Here is a 14,701-nt window from a genome sequence, read left to right as displayed (position 1 = left end):
TTTCAAATCAACAGGCCTGGATAACTTACACCCAAGAGTTTAAAGGATTTAGCAGAGCTCTTAACCACTAATATTAATGTGTAACAAGTCTTGAAAACCAAATTCCAAAGGATTGGAGGATTGCCAACACAGTTTCAACACATCAGTCCCAGGTACAATAATGCAATGGTTAATTTGAGACCATCAACAAAGACTTGGAGGCTAAAATTAAAATTAATGACTGTTGGCATGGTGTCATGGAAGGTAGGTCAGATGATGACAAAAATATTTGCGGGTAAAGTTTACAGTTAAAGATTGGTGGGGAAGTAAATAATAAGAGGACCGGTTACTGTTGTAAAGTAATCTGAACTGCCTGGTTAAATGGTCACAATCCAACAAAAAATGCTTTTTAATACAACCAAATGCAAGGTAATACAGCTGGGAACACAGAATGAAAACTATGCCTATAGGACGAAAGACTCTTGGAAAACAAGCGTCTCAGAAGGACTTAGGGTGGTCATTGTAGATAATCACCTCAGCATGAGCTTGCAGTGCAATGCTGTGGCAAAAATGGCTAAATATAAAAAGTGGTATATCAAGTTGAAAGTGATCTCGCTTCTGTACACAGTATTGGTAAGACTGATGCTCAAGTACAGCATCCACTTCTGAAGTCTGCTCATCAAGAAGGATGTGGAAATATTAGAAAGAGTTCAAGGGAGGACCCCAAACATTTTCCAGGGGCTAGAAAACATATCTTAAAATGTGAGGCTTAAGGAGCTCAATCTAAAAGTTTATCAAAAAGAAGGTTGAGAGGTGACTCAATCACTATGTATACGTATTTACACATGGAGAAGAAATCTGATAGCAGGGTAGCTTTCAACCTTGCTGACAAAGGAACAACAAGATCCAATGCCTAGATGTTGAATTTAGACAGGTTCAACCTTGAAATAAGATTCAGTGTCCTACCAGTGAGGGTTATTCAACATTGAAACAGCTCACCTGGGGTGAGTCCTCCATCTCCATCACTTGGAGTCTTTAAAAGGAGATTTGGTGTCTTTCTAAAGGATTTTCTTTAATCCAGCCTCTGGGATAAATAATGTGCCCCTCCCTCCCCCATGTGCTGGATGGTGGTGGGAGTCTCTTCTGGCCTTGGAATCTGTAAATCTATTAATCCTACTGTTTGTTCTCAGCCTTCATGGGCCATGGAGAGTACAGGAAGCTCTGCATTGCCTTTGCCATTCTCATAATAGTTGCAGCTCTACATTATGACAATGACTCTAATCAAATCTCATGCATCAAGACTTCAGCTGGTTGCATGCGGGGTCCCAGGAAGGAATATTTCCCCCTGCTGCACAAGTGACCAGATGTATTATGGACCTCCTCCACCCCCCTTCCTCTCAGGGACTGGCCACAGCTGGCAACCAGACACCAGATGGAGTAGGCCACTGCTCTGACATGGTACAAAAAATCCTCTTTCCTTGGCTAATCTGTATTGCTCAAGGTCTAAACAATTGCCAGATTTGGAGCCATAAAGACGTTTCCCCCAGATTGATGGGCAGGGACCTTTTATTTATTTATTTTTTTTTGCCTTTCCTCTGAGCCTGTGATGTGGTTTGCCTGCTGGGACCAGCCAAGCATCTCTAACGCCACCAACTCCCTATCATTAAAGGAGCCTTGGGCACAGGTGGCACCTTGGTCTCTCCTTGTTCTCTGCCTGTCTCACACAGCTGTTCAGTCTCCTGAGGATTGAAATGCTTTAATTGAACTCAAGAGGTTGGGCTCAGTGTAGGGGTATCTGATCATGATTTAATGGATGCTGATATATAGGAGACAGTGCTTAATTTGTAATGAAAGAGGGGCCAGGGCTCAAGCAATTATTTTACATTCAGAATGGAGAAGCCCACATGTGCTGGGGCTATGAACTGCCAAGCCTAGAGGCACTGGGGCTCAACCCTGGCACAAATTAAGCACTGATAGGAGGTCAGACTAGATGATCTAATAGTCCCTTTTGGTTTTAAACTCTTTCAGTTCATAGTTTGATGAAGTACTCAGAGATACTGCAGTCTAGTAGATTGAGCACTAAACTAGAAGTCAAGAGACCTGGGTTCTATTCCTGGTTCTACTATCCTACTCTGAACTGCTAGGTCATATTAGCAAGGCTAGTTTTATCCTCTCTTCTTGGAATTTTTTTTTTTTTTAAGTGGAACAAGACTAGCATTCCAAATCATCTTTACAAGTTATTCGTTGGAGATTATAATGTGTAGTCCTATGCATGAATTCTCATGTACTGCAGTCTCTCTGAAAAGATAAAGGCCAAACTTCCAAAAACTCTTGGAATTCAGGAAGTGACTTCTAGAGGGAAAGAGACATAAAACAGAACATCACAATTGGAAAGATAGGGGATAACTCCCTTGCTCATACTTCTGTGGTTAAAAAAAAAATCTAATAAAAGCCAAACTTTCTACTGTAATAGCTCAAAGAAAGAACAGGAGTACTTGTGGCACCTTAGCAGTGCCGGCTCTAGGTTTTTTGCTACCCCAAGCAAAAAAATTTTTGGCTGCCCCCCACCCCAGCCCTGGGTTCTCCCCCTCCCCCCAACTGCACCCTCCTGCTGCCCCAGCCCTGGGTCACTGGTAACTCGCTCCCAGGGCGGGTCATTCAGCAGGAATTTTGGATGTGCACAGACCACAGACAGGATTGGTTCCCATATGGTTACAGAACTGCAGTAAAGTGGAACAATTTTCAGCTTGTGTGACTGGAGGATATCTGGATGCATATTATAAGACTGTCCTACATAAATGAGGAAAAGTTGAGGTGTCTTTATTATTCTTTTGTTCCATTCTTTGTTTCTATGGGGAATGCACTATCGCAGTCTTCCTTTTAAACAAATAAAACTAAAACTTAAAAAAAACCGCAATGGCTGTTGAAAATAGCAATTCCAGTCCTAATAACTACTGGGAAGCATTTCTAGCTCAATTTATTCTACTTTTTCTACAGCAAGTTACAGTGGATCAGTATATTTGATTTGGGGGAAATGAAGTAACAGCTGCCCAAATTGAGCTTGAACACTCCTGAATTTTGAGGGTGTTCAAATCTGGAAGGCAGGTGCTAGATTCCCTTTCTGAATATTAGCTACATCTGGAGAGGAAAAGTCAATTTCTGCTTTCATGGCTTAGAAGTGGAAATCCTCCTAAGTGCCTGGTACTGTATCTAAAGCTGCCCAGGTCCAGAGCCTCCCCTCCCTTACTTTTCATTTTAAATTCTAGTGGGATCCACGTACCTCCCTTGCTAGGCTTCAGATAGAGGGGTGCACCGTCCAATTTAGTCCCCCCAATTCCTTCTTTGGGGTAGAGCCCAGGGCTGGGGCGGCAGGAGGTGCGGGTGGGGGGAGGGGGAAGAGCCCAGGGCTGGGGCAGCAGGGGGTGCGGGTGGGGGCCAGAGCTGGGGCAGCAGAGGGTGCAGGTGGGGGAGGGGAAGAGTCCAGGACTGGGGCAGTAGGAGGTGCAGTTGGGGGGAGAGCCCAGGGCTGGGGGAGCAGGGGAATGCAGGTGGGGGCCAGAGCTGGGGCTGCATGGGGTGTGGGCGGAGGAAAGCCCAGGGCTGGGGTGGAAGGAGGTGCGGATGGGGGCCAGAGCTGGGGCAGCCGGGGATGGGGGGGGGAAGAGCCCAGGGCTGGGGCAGCAGGAGGGTGCAGGTGGGGGCCAGAGCTGGGGCGGCAGGGGATGTGGGCAGGGGGGAGCCCAGGGCTGGGGCAGCAGGGGGGGCGGCAAAAAACCTAGAGCTGGCTCTGTTCCTACCATTCACAGCAAGCTGCAGATTTCAGTTCCATACTCCTTTCCCACACCCTTTCCTGTTGCTAGTGGCCAAGGGAATGCTGGGAAATGTAGTTCTTTCCCTGCTCCAGGGCTGGCTCTATAGGCAGGGAGCTAACCAAGGAACTACAGCTCCCAGGGCCCCCTGTTGGTTCTCAGCTCCCATGCTGGATTCTTCCCCCCTTTGCAAATCTGCCGCCCCAAGCAACTGTTTGCTTTGCTGGTGCCTAGAGCCGGCCCTGCACCTTAAAGACTAACAAATTTATTTGAGCATAAGCTTTTGTGGGCTACAGCCCACTTCTTCGGATGCTGTAGCCCACGAAAGCTTATGCTCAAATAAATTTGTTAGTCTCTAAGGTGCCACTAGTACTCCTGTTCTTTTTGCGGATACAGACTAACACAGCTGCTACTCTGAAACCTGTAATAGCTCAGTGTCACTCTAATACAAAACAACATGTGCCAGATTTTTTTAAAATATATTTTCAATATGAGATTTTAGCATCCTTGCCAACAAAATCTATGAGTTGTGGTTATTTTCTGTGGTCCTGGAAGATTCCCAAGTGATTTAGGAGGCCATCCATCCATGGAGATGGTGACTGGAATGGCCCTCTAATTTTACATTTTTGATCACCATGGTGCTGCACATTCCAATCACTTTCAACAAGACTTTTATGGCGCATTTAGAAGGAAATGTTCCCTGGACAAATCCTCTCTTTTCCAGAGCTGCAAACCCTGTGCTGAAGAACTGCCATCAATGCTCCTACATGGACTCCTGAAGCATGTTAGAGGCTCTACTTCCCAATACATTCTTGTTTGTTCCACTTCGAGGCTTGGAGGAGGAATGTTTAGGGCAGCTAAGAAAAGGGTTTTGTTATTTTGGATGCAGTCCTGTATTAACCTCATCAATTGTTTTGCAAATGTAACCTTATAAGAGTATTTTTGTGAGAGAGAAGGAAAGAAGACTATTTCCCACAAAAACTTTCCTGTCTCTTCAAAATTCCTCATTAGAAAAAAAGCAACATTATTCCATCACTATTCTAAGCAAGATTAGATGAAACATCTGTGTCTTGAACAAGGTCTCTATTCCCAGGCTTCTAATTTAGCTGGGTTGAAGTTTGTGTTTTAAAGATTCTTCTCAGGAACACATCTGAAAATTGCCATATTCTCAGAGCACAGGCTGTGGTTTTAAATTAAACTCTTTCATCCATTAGCCTATAGCTAATCGATTTCTACAGTTAAGTTATTTTGGAGTTGGGAGTTAGTTCTCCTGCATGGTGTCTAGCACAACACATTAGACCAAAATGGCTCCTACAGGAGTTATTACAACATATTGCAAGATTCCATGACCTAAATAGGCCTAATGCAATCACGATCTAGCAGACTAACATCTCAGTTCAGCAGTTCATTGACCAGCAAACAAAACATTTTCTATAACCCAGTAGACCATAATTACTCTAAAGGACAAGGACAAGAACACACATGTTCATAACAACTTCCTAATGCACATTTGCCTAGTTCAGAAATTAGTAGAAACATATCAGGTTTCTTACATGGGTGATGGGTAAAAAGGATAAGTTATTAGGTAGATACAGAAATAGGGATTTTATTTTCAATTCAAACGGACTGATTGATTTGTAAGAAAGATACAGATACTAGACACACTCCTATTTTTCTATTGCTATTAAAAAAAAAGCCCCCAAAACTCTATTAATTAGCTTAGACTGATGTAGATCTGAGGCTATGATGTGATACTCCCATCATGCATTTATGCAATCAAATGTTTTTCTCTAAAAGAGAAGAGGCCAAAATGGCAGACTGGGGGTTTTGGCTTTATTCCTGGATTTCCTTGCTTTGGCCCAGGAAAGGGGTGAAGAGAGGTGGAAGGGGAATAAATCAGACTCTTAGACTTTGTCTAGTCTACAGTTTTGATGGCTACAGGAACACTGGGCCAAATTGCTTCCTGGCATAACCCCATTGACTTCAGCAATTACTCCAGTTTACTTTGTCCACATGAGAGCTCTCACTGCTACCAGTGGGAAATTCTTGCTAAAGAGGTTAGCAGCCACATCACCAAGGATACAGCTGCAGGTTATTGTAAGTGCTGATTGTCTCATATGTATTTTATCTGTCTCATCAGACAATTAAATTTTTTCCTATAAAACCCATCTGGATGTGCCATCTACCTATTGAGAGCTCATGATCTATAGAGGTCAATAGCCAATTTGAGGGTTTGCAAAGCTATCAACAGGTAACTAATTGCCATGCCAGGTCACCTGCATTTATTTTCCTGAAGGCAGTTTGTTTACTTTGCTTAACTTGCTTCTTCATGTGTTTCTTTAGCAGAGAGACTTACTTACAGTTAATGCATATATAAAAACATGTGAACAACAGTCTGGGCAATGACTGAAAGTAGAAGCATGACTTGTCATGCACTGTAACAATAAGTGGTATATGATTTAGTGATCAGAACTAGAGCTAAGCAAATAATTGATTTTTCACTTCAGTGGCCCAGCCAGAAAACCAAAAAATAAAATAAAAATAATGGCTAGTTTTGAACTGAAACTGAATGGTTTTGTTTTTTCTCAACAAAACTGAAAAAAATGTGTTCAGGTCAAATGCAACATTTTAAATGTCAATTAAGAATGGTTTCAAAAATCAAATGTAAATTTTAAGTGACATTTCAAAATGAAATATCAGTTCAAGTCAAAATTTAGTTTAAAAAATGTCATTTTAAATTAACATTTCATTTTGAACACATCTAGGAAAAAAAGTCAACATTTTTGTAACAAAAACGGTTGTGACTTTTCCAAAAGTTTTGTTTTCAAGGTTTTTTTGGCCAGACTATTCCCAATTCAGGTCAAATTCTTAGTGCCTTGGAAAAATGTCTCTCTCAGTTAATTTGTTATTCATTGGGGGGGTGGAGTGGGAGAAATGTGCCCAGCTCATAAATATATTCCTCACACAATATAAATCATAGCTGTTTCCAAATGAATCAGCTGTGCTTTTCAATAGATTCTCCTAGAAAAGCTCAGTGAATGAGCTTCTTTATTTCCATGCGACTCTCCAGCACATACATTAAACAAATATCCAGCTATCAAAGTTTTATTGCACGCATATAATTCGTGCCATTTCACATTCAGTCTGGTTAGTAAAAACAACCATGCAAACATGGCTTATAAACCTACTTTTCTGTGAACAGTTGCTCAGCATAGCTGGGGGCAGGGGAGGGAGGGAATCCATATGGAGACATTCCAAAGAGAATGAAGGAACTGTAGGAAATTATTTACTTATACAGACAGTCTTACCTAATGCAAAGTCTCAATGCAGCTGCATGGTCATTGTTTTGAAATATGCTCTTAAAATGATAAAAAGCTTGGAATAAATTTTGTCTTTCGGTTTGTCTGCTTTCAAAACTCTCAGCATTGTAAATTAAGTGCAGTAGTATTTGGGGGGGGGGGGGAAATTCTGCACACTTTATTTGAACCACAATTGCCTTTTTTGTTTCAAGGAGGAAAGAAATACACACTTATAGTTATCTTGCAGTAGCTTGTCAACTGGCTAAACTCCACACTCAGATGCAACATAACTGCTAAGTGAAACCAATGGGCATTGGACACATACCAGAGGACAAAATCTGATCCATTTGTCAGTCTTTCCATCTATTGCAAAATGAGTATTCATGGGCAGAGATGACAGAAATATGCACATCCATACAAGAAGTCACTATACTGCTTATATTAGCCGTAAGATGATACAGGAATGTAGCAATGTCTGGATGTTAAAATGCCAGAGGCCTCCCAGCCTTCCCTCCCACCCCAAAAAATCTTCAATTTAAAATATGATAAAATGTTTAGGATAGCTTGAGAACATTCTAACTGGACAGTTATAATTTCGATCCGTGCTGATACAGCTAATTTCACTAACTCTTCACATTGGGCTTTAAAATATGTTGTATTACTTCTGGGAACACCCACTTAGTAAAGAACTGCTATAGTAAAAATAGGTATACTATCCTGATGCCACATTGATAGGTCAAATTCAAGACCAAAATGCAAATTTAAGGAAATTTTAAGATGATGACCTTATATAGCAAACCTCCCACTCCTAGAAGAAATAATTTGCATTTTGCTGTTCAAACAAGCAAATCTTGTGGATTCTGACAGCTGGTACTAATGAGTAAATAGTAATTAATTGCACAAGATTTTGTGGTGCCAGGGGACAGTCAAAGCCAAGTACTACTTATTAAAAGATAGAAGGGTACTTGTTGCTCTTGTAAATAGATTTTACTTACTTGTGTAAGTACTGTTTAAACAAAGATGATTACAACATTTTCCAAAGAGCGTTACTCAAATCAACGTGCTCAATAAATCCCCATGACATCAGAAGCTGGAAAGGTTTAAATGACTTGCACACCCTGTCCCTTTGAAAATTTAATATGCTGACAATCTAGTGGAAAGTGATTAAAATGACTGGCTATTTCAGACATTTTTAATACTACGGTGTGGTTTTTGTGTGTGTGAAATACTGTATTTGGTTATCTACTTTCATATAAGATATTATGGATTCTAGTACAGTTTAAGAAAAAATTGTTTATCCATATCCAAGATCATACTTCATTTATCTGTTCTTATGTGGTCATTAGACTACTGGAAAACATGCTGGCTTATTTAGAGATTACAACTGCCCATAGTTCACCAGAATTTTTGCTATCATTGTATGAGAAGTAAAAGATATTCCATGGAAATAGTTGCAGTATATATATACTGCAAAACTGTGAACAGATTAACAAGCCTTTATTTATACAGGCTGTCACAGAACATTTCCTGCCTAAGTATATTGAATTATCAACAGTACGGAAACAATATTGGAAAGGGAATATATTTTACTTCAGTTATAAGACAATAGGTCAAATTCTGACCTTAGATACACTAAGGGGACCAGTCTGATTTTATTGTGTTTCACTAATATAATTAAAAGAAAGGATTTGATTCAATGGGCCAAATTCAGCCTTGTGCAAGTGGGTGAAACTCAACTGATGTTAATAGAATTGCACCTGCTTGTGTGGGCCAAATTAGATTCACTGGACAAAGCTTTCCTAACTTAGGTACCTAACTTCAGGCACTTGAGTGCTCTAAGGTCAATGGGAGTGGTGGTGCTTACTTTAGGTACCCAAGTTATGCATGTTTTGGGCAGTGAATCAAATGTGGCCCCCCCAGATAAGCAGGTGCAATTCCCCTGGTAACAACCATTCCACAATGCTATTTCCCCATAAGGGCAATGACTGAATATTTAGTCTCTTTATGTGTGTAAAAGATGGTGTTATGCAAGTGTTATTTGTAAACTACAAGAGATACCTCCAAGTCCATTAAAAAGCATCAAGCTTTCCATGTTGTTATAGGGTGCCTGCTTCACCAACTACCACTCAGCCATGAAGTAACTCCTGAACATGCTAGAGGACATAGCCACCCGAGCCCTGCCTAATTTCTGACCACCAAACCAGACAAACACTGTCCTGCTCTAGAACACTGTAGAACGTAGCCAACTGACAGGAATTGAGAACTATGAATTACCCTGGTTACACTTGATTGCTCCCTCCCAGGGAGGGGTTTCCTCACGGAGGAGACTCATTTATATGAGCTTGTGTATTGCTCTTGAATATTTACAAGAGAGGTCACAGTTAGGAGTCAGAATGTTCATTTTCTTAGCTGTAGCACAGTCAGAAGAGCCAAGATTGCAGCTGTCTTCTGAGGTACTGGAATTGCCATCACTTTTCTGCATTTTCACAGAAAGTCTACTTGGGCATGCCTTGGAGCCCAGCCCTATATGGTAGGCTGTTTGCTTGCTCTATATCTGTTTGAGTAGAAAGCCCAGAGGGCATTAGAGTCCAACTGCCTTTGTTCTGAGGTTCTCTAAACCCAACAAGTGAGGCCTTTCTCAGAATGGGGTCTGTTTGTTTAAGCAAAGGAGCCTCTCATGGTTTGTGATGATGGCTGGATTCCAGATCCCCAGAATTATATAAGGGTGCCTTGTGGAGGCAAAATGGCCTCAATCGATCACCCAGCCTTTGTTTGTTACAAGGACCCAAACTAGAACTCAAGTGGTATAAGGGAAGCCTTCTCTTATTAGAAGGTCCATTTTCTAGACTTGACCCCTCCAATATTTCTGGAGCCAGAGGCCTCAAAGTTAGGCTGGATATTTTCTTGTGAGCTAAAGAGGTAAGTGGAACGTGGGGCTTATCGGATGTCCCACTCATTATGAAGTAGTTGGATAATTGTAAATATATAAGCACTCCTTAGGGCACTCATGCCCGTGAACTAATAGACAACAGACGAGTGGTGTTTTATGTGACTAGGCTATGGGGAACCAGGTCCGCATGGATGGCCAGTCTGGAAAAAAAAAAAAGGGAAGTTTTTTCATAACAAGAGCTGCAGTCTCGATGCACAGCACATTCCGGGCAGAAAGAAAATGATAACTGATGGGTTGTACCAGGGCAAAGGTCCAGGTCCAGAGAGATTTCTTCACCTGTGTCACACAATGTCCAAAGCTGGGCTTGTTCATCAGTTCTGAAACACCCACAATTCTTTAGAGGAAAAATGTGTTCTTGATATCCTTGACAGGACCCATTGGTTTTCTTACACCACATGCCAGGTAGTGCTGGCAAAATTAATGAAGGATTGGCCAGAGAAGCATCTGAACTTTCCCATTGAACTTCCAGGCCTCCATTTATCAGTGTTACCATTTTAAAAGACAGACTTCCCTCAAATCATCTGGAAGCTGGATAAAATAACATGCCAACACTGGTAGTAGGAGGACACCACTTTTGTGAATGCTTCTCTGATAATAGTGCCTGCTGTCCGGCAATGATTCCTCTCAAACATCTGTGCCCAAGTCCCATGCTTTGCATGGGCAAAGAATGCTTCTGCTTTTTTTCCCCTTTGCTATTACGTTGACAACAGATTAAACGCCCCTGGTTCTAAGTCTGGATAGCCCAGGAATGCCTATGAAACCCCTACCCAGCTGCCTGTACTCAGATTACTCAGGTCAAGAGGGAAAATAAGCTGAGTGGGAGTGCAGTGGAAGCGGGAGGTATTTGCTAAGACACACAGAGTACTCCCCAATCCCTACGTCCTGCCCATGGCTTCAAGGAACTGTGGATGGTCTATTGAGTGTGAAATCCAAGGTTTTGTGGGGTTGCTGGCAAGTTAGAATAGGGGCACAACAAGCTTCTCATTGATGAGTCGATATAAGTGACTGACAGAATTTGGATCTACAAGTTAAGTTTCAACTCTAGTACAATCACTAAGAGACAATACTGGGGCTATTCAGGGAAGATGTTAGAAGGGTAGTTATATGTGTGTTTATTTCTATATGATCCAAAACTCCTCTGCATAAGTCACAGGGGACAATGGTAGTGTGCAAACTTGCTAGGGATTATTATGCATCAACATCATTCTGATAACACCAATTAATGTGGATGAACCCCCAATTCATTTTAACAAACATCAAATCTGGGTTTAAAAAAAAAAAAGAGCCAGATCCTTTTATAATCAATAGGCCCACTTGTAGTTTGCATTCAAGATAAGGCCAGTCAGCTCTCATGCTTCTAGGTCTCAAATGACTTCCAGGGATGGAAGGATTCCTACCCCTGTAAAACATTACTCAGCTGAGGCCTGACCCTGTAAGATACTAACTGAACACACCTCCTTAAAAAGCTAAGCACCCTAGCACTTCTCAGGAGTGGCTCAGCAGTTTACAGGAGCCAGCCTTTGTGACACCCATTATAGATTTTTTTTTTTTAAACCTTCCTCTGAATCAGGTGTGGGCCACTACACTTGATGGACTAGAAGTCTGATTGACCAAGAAAAATACTGTAGACTAATCCTCCAGTCAATGGTAGTTTTGGACTAAGGACTGCAGATTCATAGATTTTAAGGCCAGAAGGAATCATTATGATCTACCAGTCTGACCTTCCTGCATAGACCATAACATTTCAGCCAGTAATTTCTGCATCAAGAGTATAACTTGTGGTTCAGCCCTATGTTCTGAAGTGCATTGAGAACAAAGATCAATGGAAAACAAATCAATACTTGCATATTTATAAGTTATAAAAAGCATCATCACCAGCAGCAGCAATTATAAGCACCACTCAGAGTGGTACAAGTGCATTCTACATGGCTTGGACCAGAGGTACAAAGGGTTTTCCCCTAGTACAGGGAGCACATACCCCAGGACCCCCTGCAGCACTCTATCCATAATGGCAGATTAGAAAACCCTCTGCCAGTTTTATTACTACTTTTATTTCAGTAGCACTTAGAGACTCCCAAGGCTGTAGCACCCCATTGTGCTAGGCACTGTACTAGGGCACAGTAAGAAACGGTCCTTGCCCCCCAAGAACTGACAATTTAAGGGTGGGTTTTTTCCAAAGCTGCTCAGGGATTTAGGCACCCAACCCCTACAGAAAGTCATTTGGACTTCTGCTCCTAAATCCCTCCAGCACTTTGGAAAGCCTCCCCTGAATAAACCAGACAGACCAAGGAAGAATTATAATCACTGTACAGACTTGAAATCAGGGCACAGAGAGATTTAAGCAACTTGCCTAAGATCATGCAGGAATTCTGTGTCTGAGGTGGGAACAGAACCCAGATTTCCCAAGTCCCAGTCCCAGGCCTTAGCCATTCATAACCATGCCTTAATGATAAGCCTACCTCTCTACAGACTAAATGCACTGGATGATGGAGCCAAATACATCACAACCAGATAGTTTAACAGGAGTTTGTTTCAGTTAAAATAAACTAATTGAATAATCAAGCTGGGAAATGGTTTGGACACTATACATACAGCAGGCACATTCGTCTCAGTTCCTCATGTGCAATGTTCTACAATTAATGGATGTAAAGCTCAGGCCCAATTATGTCTGCTGCCCAGCAGTCAAGCTGCAATATCAAGTTCTATGTATTTTCTATATCTCTCTGTGTGTATAGCATTAGCTTCACTAATTCAGCATCATTATAGGCAGAGCCAAGTCAAACCCTTTATTTGGCTTCAGCCTGACCAGCAGTCCTGTCTGAACAGTCACTGTGACCTCAGTCCAAACAAACGCCACTGCTTAAAGCTGGCAGTATTATCCCCTTAATAATCTGACACCTCCTTAATATGGGAATTAAAAATGTGGAGGCATGATGAGTTTAAATGGCTACACTTTGTGTGGTTCAGTCCCTCTGATGCTAATGCTACAATAATTCCGCAAAGTTCCTTGAATGGACGGAGGCTTCTTCCTTAAGAAAGTCAAATGAACAATATTTACTTCAGGGCTGGCTGCATCTGTTAGGAAAGAGAAGGATTAAAGCTAAAACAATTGTAAAACATTTTTATAATTAAAAAAAAATCTTAAAATGTAGAGTTCCAAGTTTATTAACCAAATGAGAAGTTTTCTATTAGCTTTCATGTAAGAAATGACAAACAGCACAGATGAGAAGGGTGGTCCAGTGTTAGAGACACTGGACTCAACTCTGGAGATCTAGGATCTATTCCGAACTCTGCTGAAAACGTCTTACATGACCTTGGAGAAGTCACTTTCTCTCTCTCTGACTCAGCTCCTCATTTGTAAAAAATGGGACAATACTTCATCTGTCCGTCTTGTCTGTATAGGTGGAAATGCTCAAATGTGTGCTTAACTTTGAGGACATTGCTATCAGTGCGGCTACTGAATATTTAGCACAAATGTAAGGATTTGCAGGATCAGGGCCTTGGATTGTAAGATCTTTGGGGCACGGAATGTTCATACCTGTCTGTACCTAGCACAATTGGCCATTGATCTCAACTGGAGATTCCACACATTATTGTAAAACAATAATTAACAGTAGACCATGATCACCAACAGAAAGACATCTAACATGCCATTAACACCAGATTCCAGAAATACACATAAAATAAATGTCCCAAAAGACAGTTCATTTTTCAATATTTCATTGACCACTTCAGGCCTTTTTCCATCAGGATATATTTACAGAAAGGTAAAATCTTTGAATCCCATAGATAAGTCAATTCAGTCTTCACCTGTACTGGTGGGACAAGTTCATTCCCAGCGCTGCTCCACTGATTCCAGTGCAGTGACCTCAGCGATCACTTTGACCCACTAAGAGCTTTAGAAAATATTGAATAACTACAATCACTTTGTTTTTTCTAGGGAACAGGGAAAGGAAAGGGAAAACAAAAAGCATTACCTATAAAGCAGAGCAACAAAATACACAAAGAGGTGAAGCAGAACTCCGACTATAGCACCATAAGAAGGCAGAAGGGATCCAGGGGAAGTGATGCCCGCAGCTCCAGCGCCAGGTACAGCCCTGGAACTGTCCATCACTCGTAAGGAGGAGAAAGGAGCAATCTAGTTCTAAGTCACACAGCAATATTCTCCAACCTTTGCCAGAAAGGATCATAGTCTTCCTCTTCCCTGGAGCATTCCCTGGGAGTTCTGTTCTTTAAAACCTTGGAGTAGAGAAACTGTGCCGCAAAATTCATAGCAATTCCCAGCGTTAGCCAAAGCGGCGAGACCCCAGGCAACTGACTCACTTGCCTTTGGAACGTACCGCCCCTGTCAAGCCTGGGAGGGATGTGTGCTCTGTAGGTGACTTGCTGTAAGCAGCTCTCCAACGCTAGACAGGGCAAAAGAAATGACTTTGAGAATTGGCTGCTTCTATTTAAAGAGATTATTTCCCAGGCCAGCCTGTCCCTGTCAATTTGAGTCAGGGCCTGGATTATACTTAGGTGACATTCAGTTGGCAGAACACGTAAAGCTTTAGATACTTAGCTACAGAGCATGATCTAGGTTTGTTAAATGGCTCGTGAAGTTAGCAACATTGACTTCTGCAGAAAGAAACCGCAAGGAAAGGCTGCCACTTTCCTGAGGGAGT

The 14,701-nt window shown here is 41.8% G+C and overlaps 1 protein-coding gene across 2 annotated transcripts in view; it reads right to left on the bottom strand.

Annotated features, from left to right (window-relative positions):
- The window catches only part of LOC128841200 (L-threonine dehydratase catabolic TdcB-like), a 54,603-nt gene extending 40,301 nt beyond the window's left edge, over positions 1 to 14,302 (bottom strand). Inside the window, exon 1 of one of the 2 annotated variants that reach the window (XM_054036022.1) lies at positions 14,015 to 14,302. In XM_054036022.1, coding sequence (XP_053891997.1) covers positions 14,015 to 14,148 — 134 coding nt within the window. In that variant the 5' untranslated portion in view covers positions 14,149 to 14,302. The other variant, XM_054036023.1, reaches the window with a different exon arrangement.
- Positions 14,303 to 14,701: the final 399 nt, after the last annotated feature.

Source organism: Malaclemys terrapin, chromosome 7 (assembly GCF_027887155.1).
Source record: "Malaclemys terrapin pileata isolate rMalTer1 chromosome 7, rMalTer1.hap1, whole genome shotgun sequence".
NCBI lineage: Eukaryota > Metazoa > Chordata > Testudines > Emydidae > Malaclemys > Malaclemys terrapin.
Note: the sequence above shows the minus strand (reverse complement) of the source record. Positions and strands in the feature narration are given on the sequence as shown.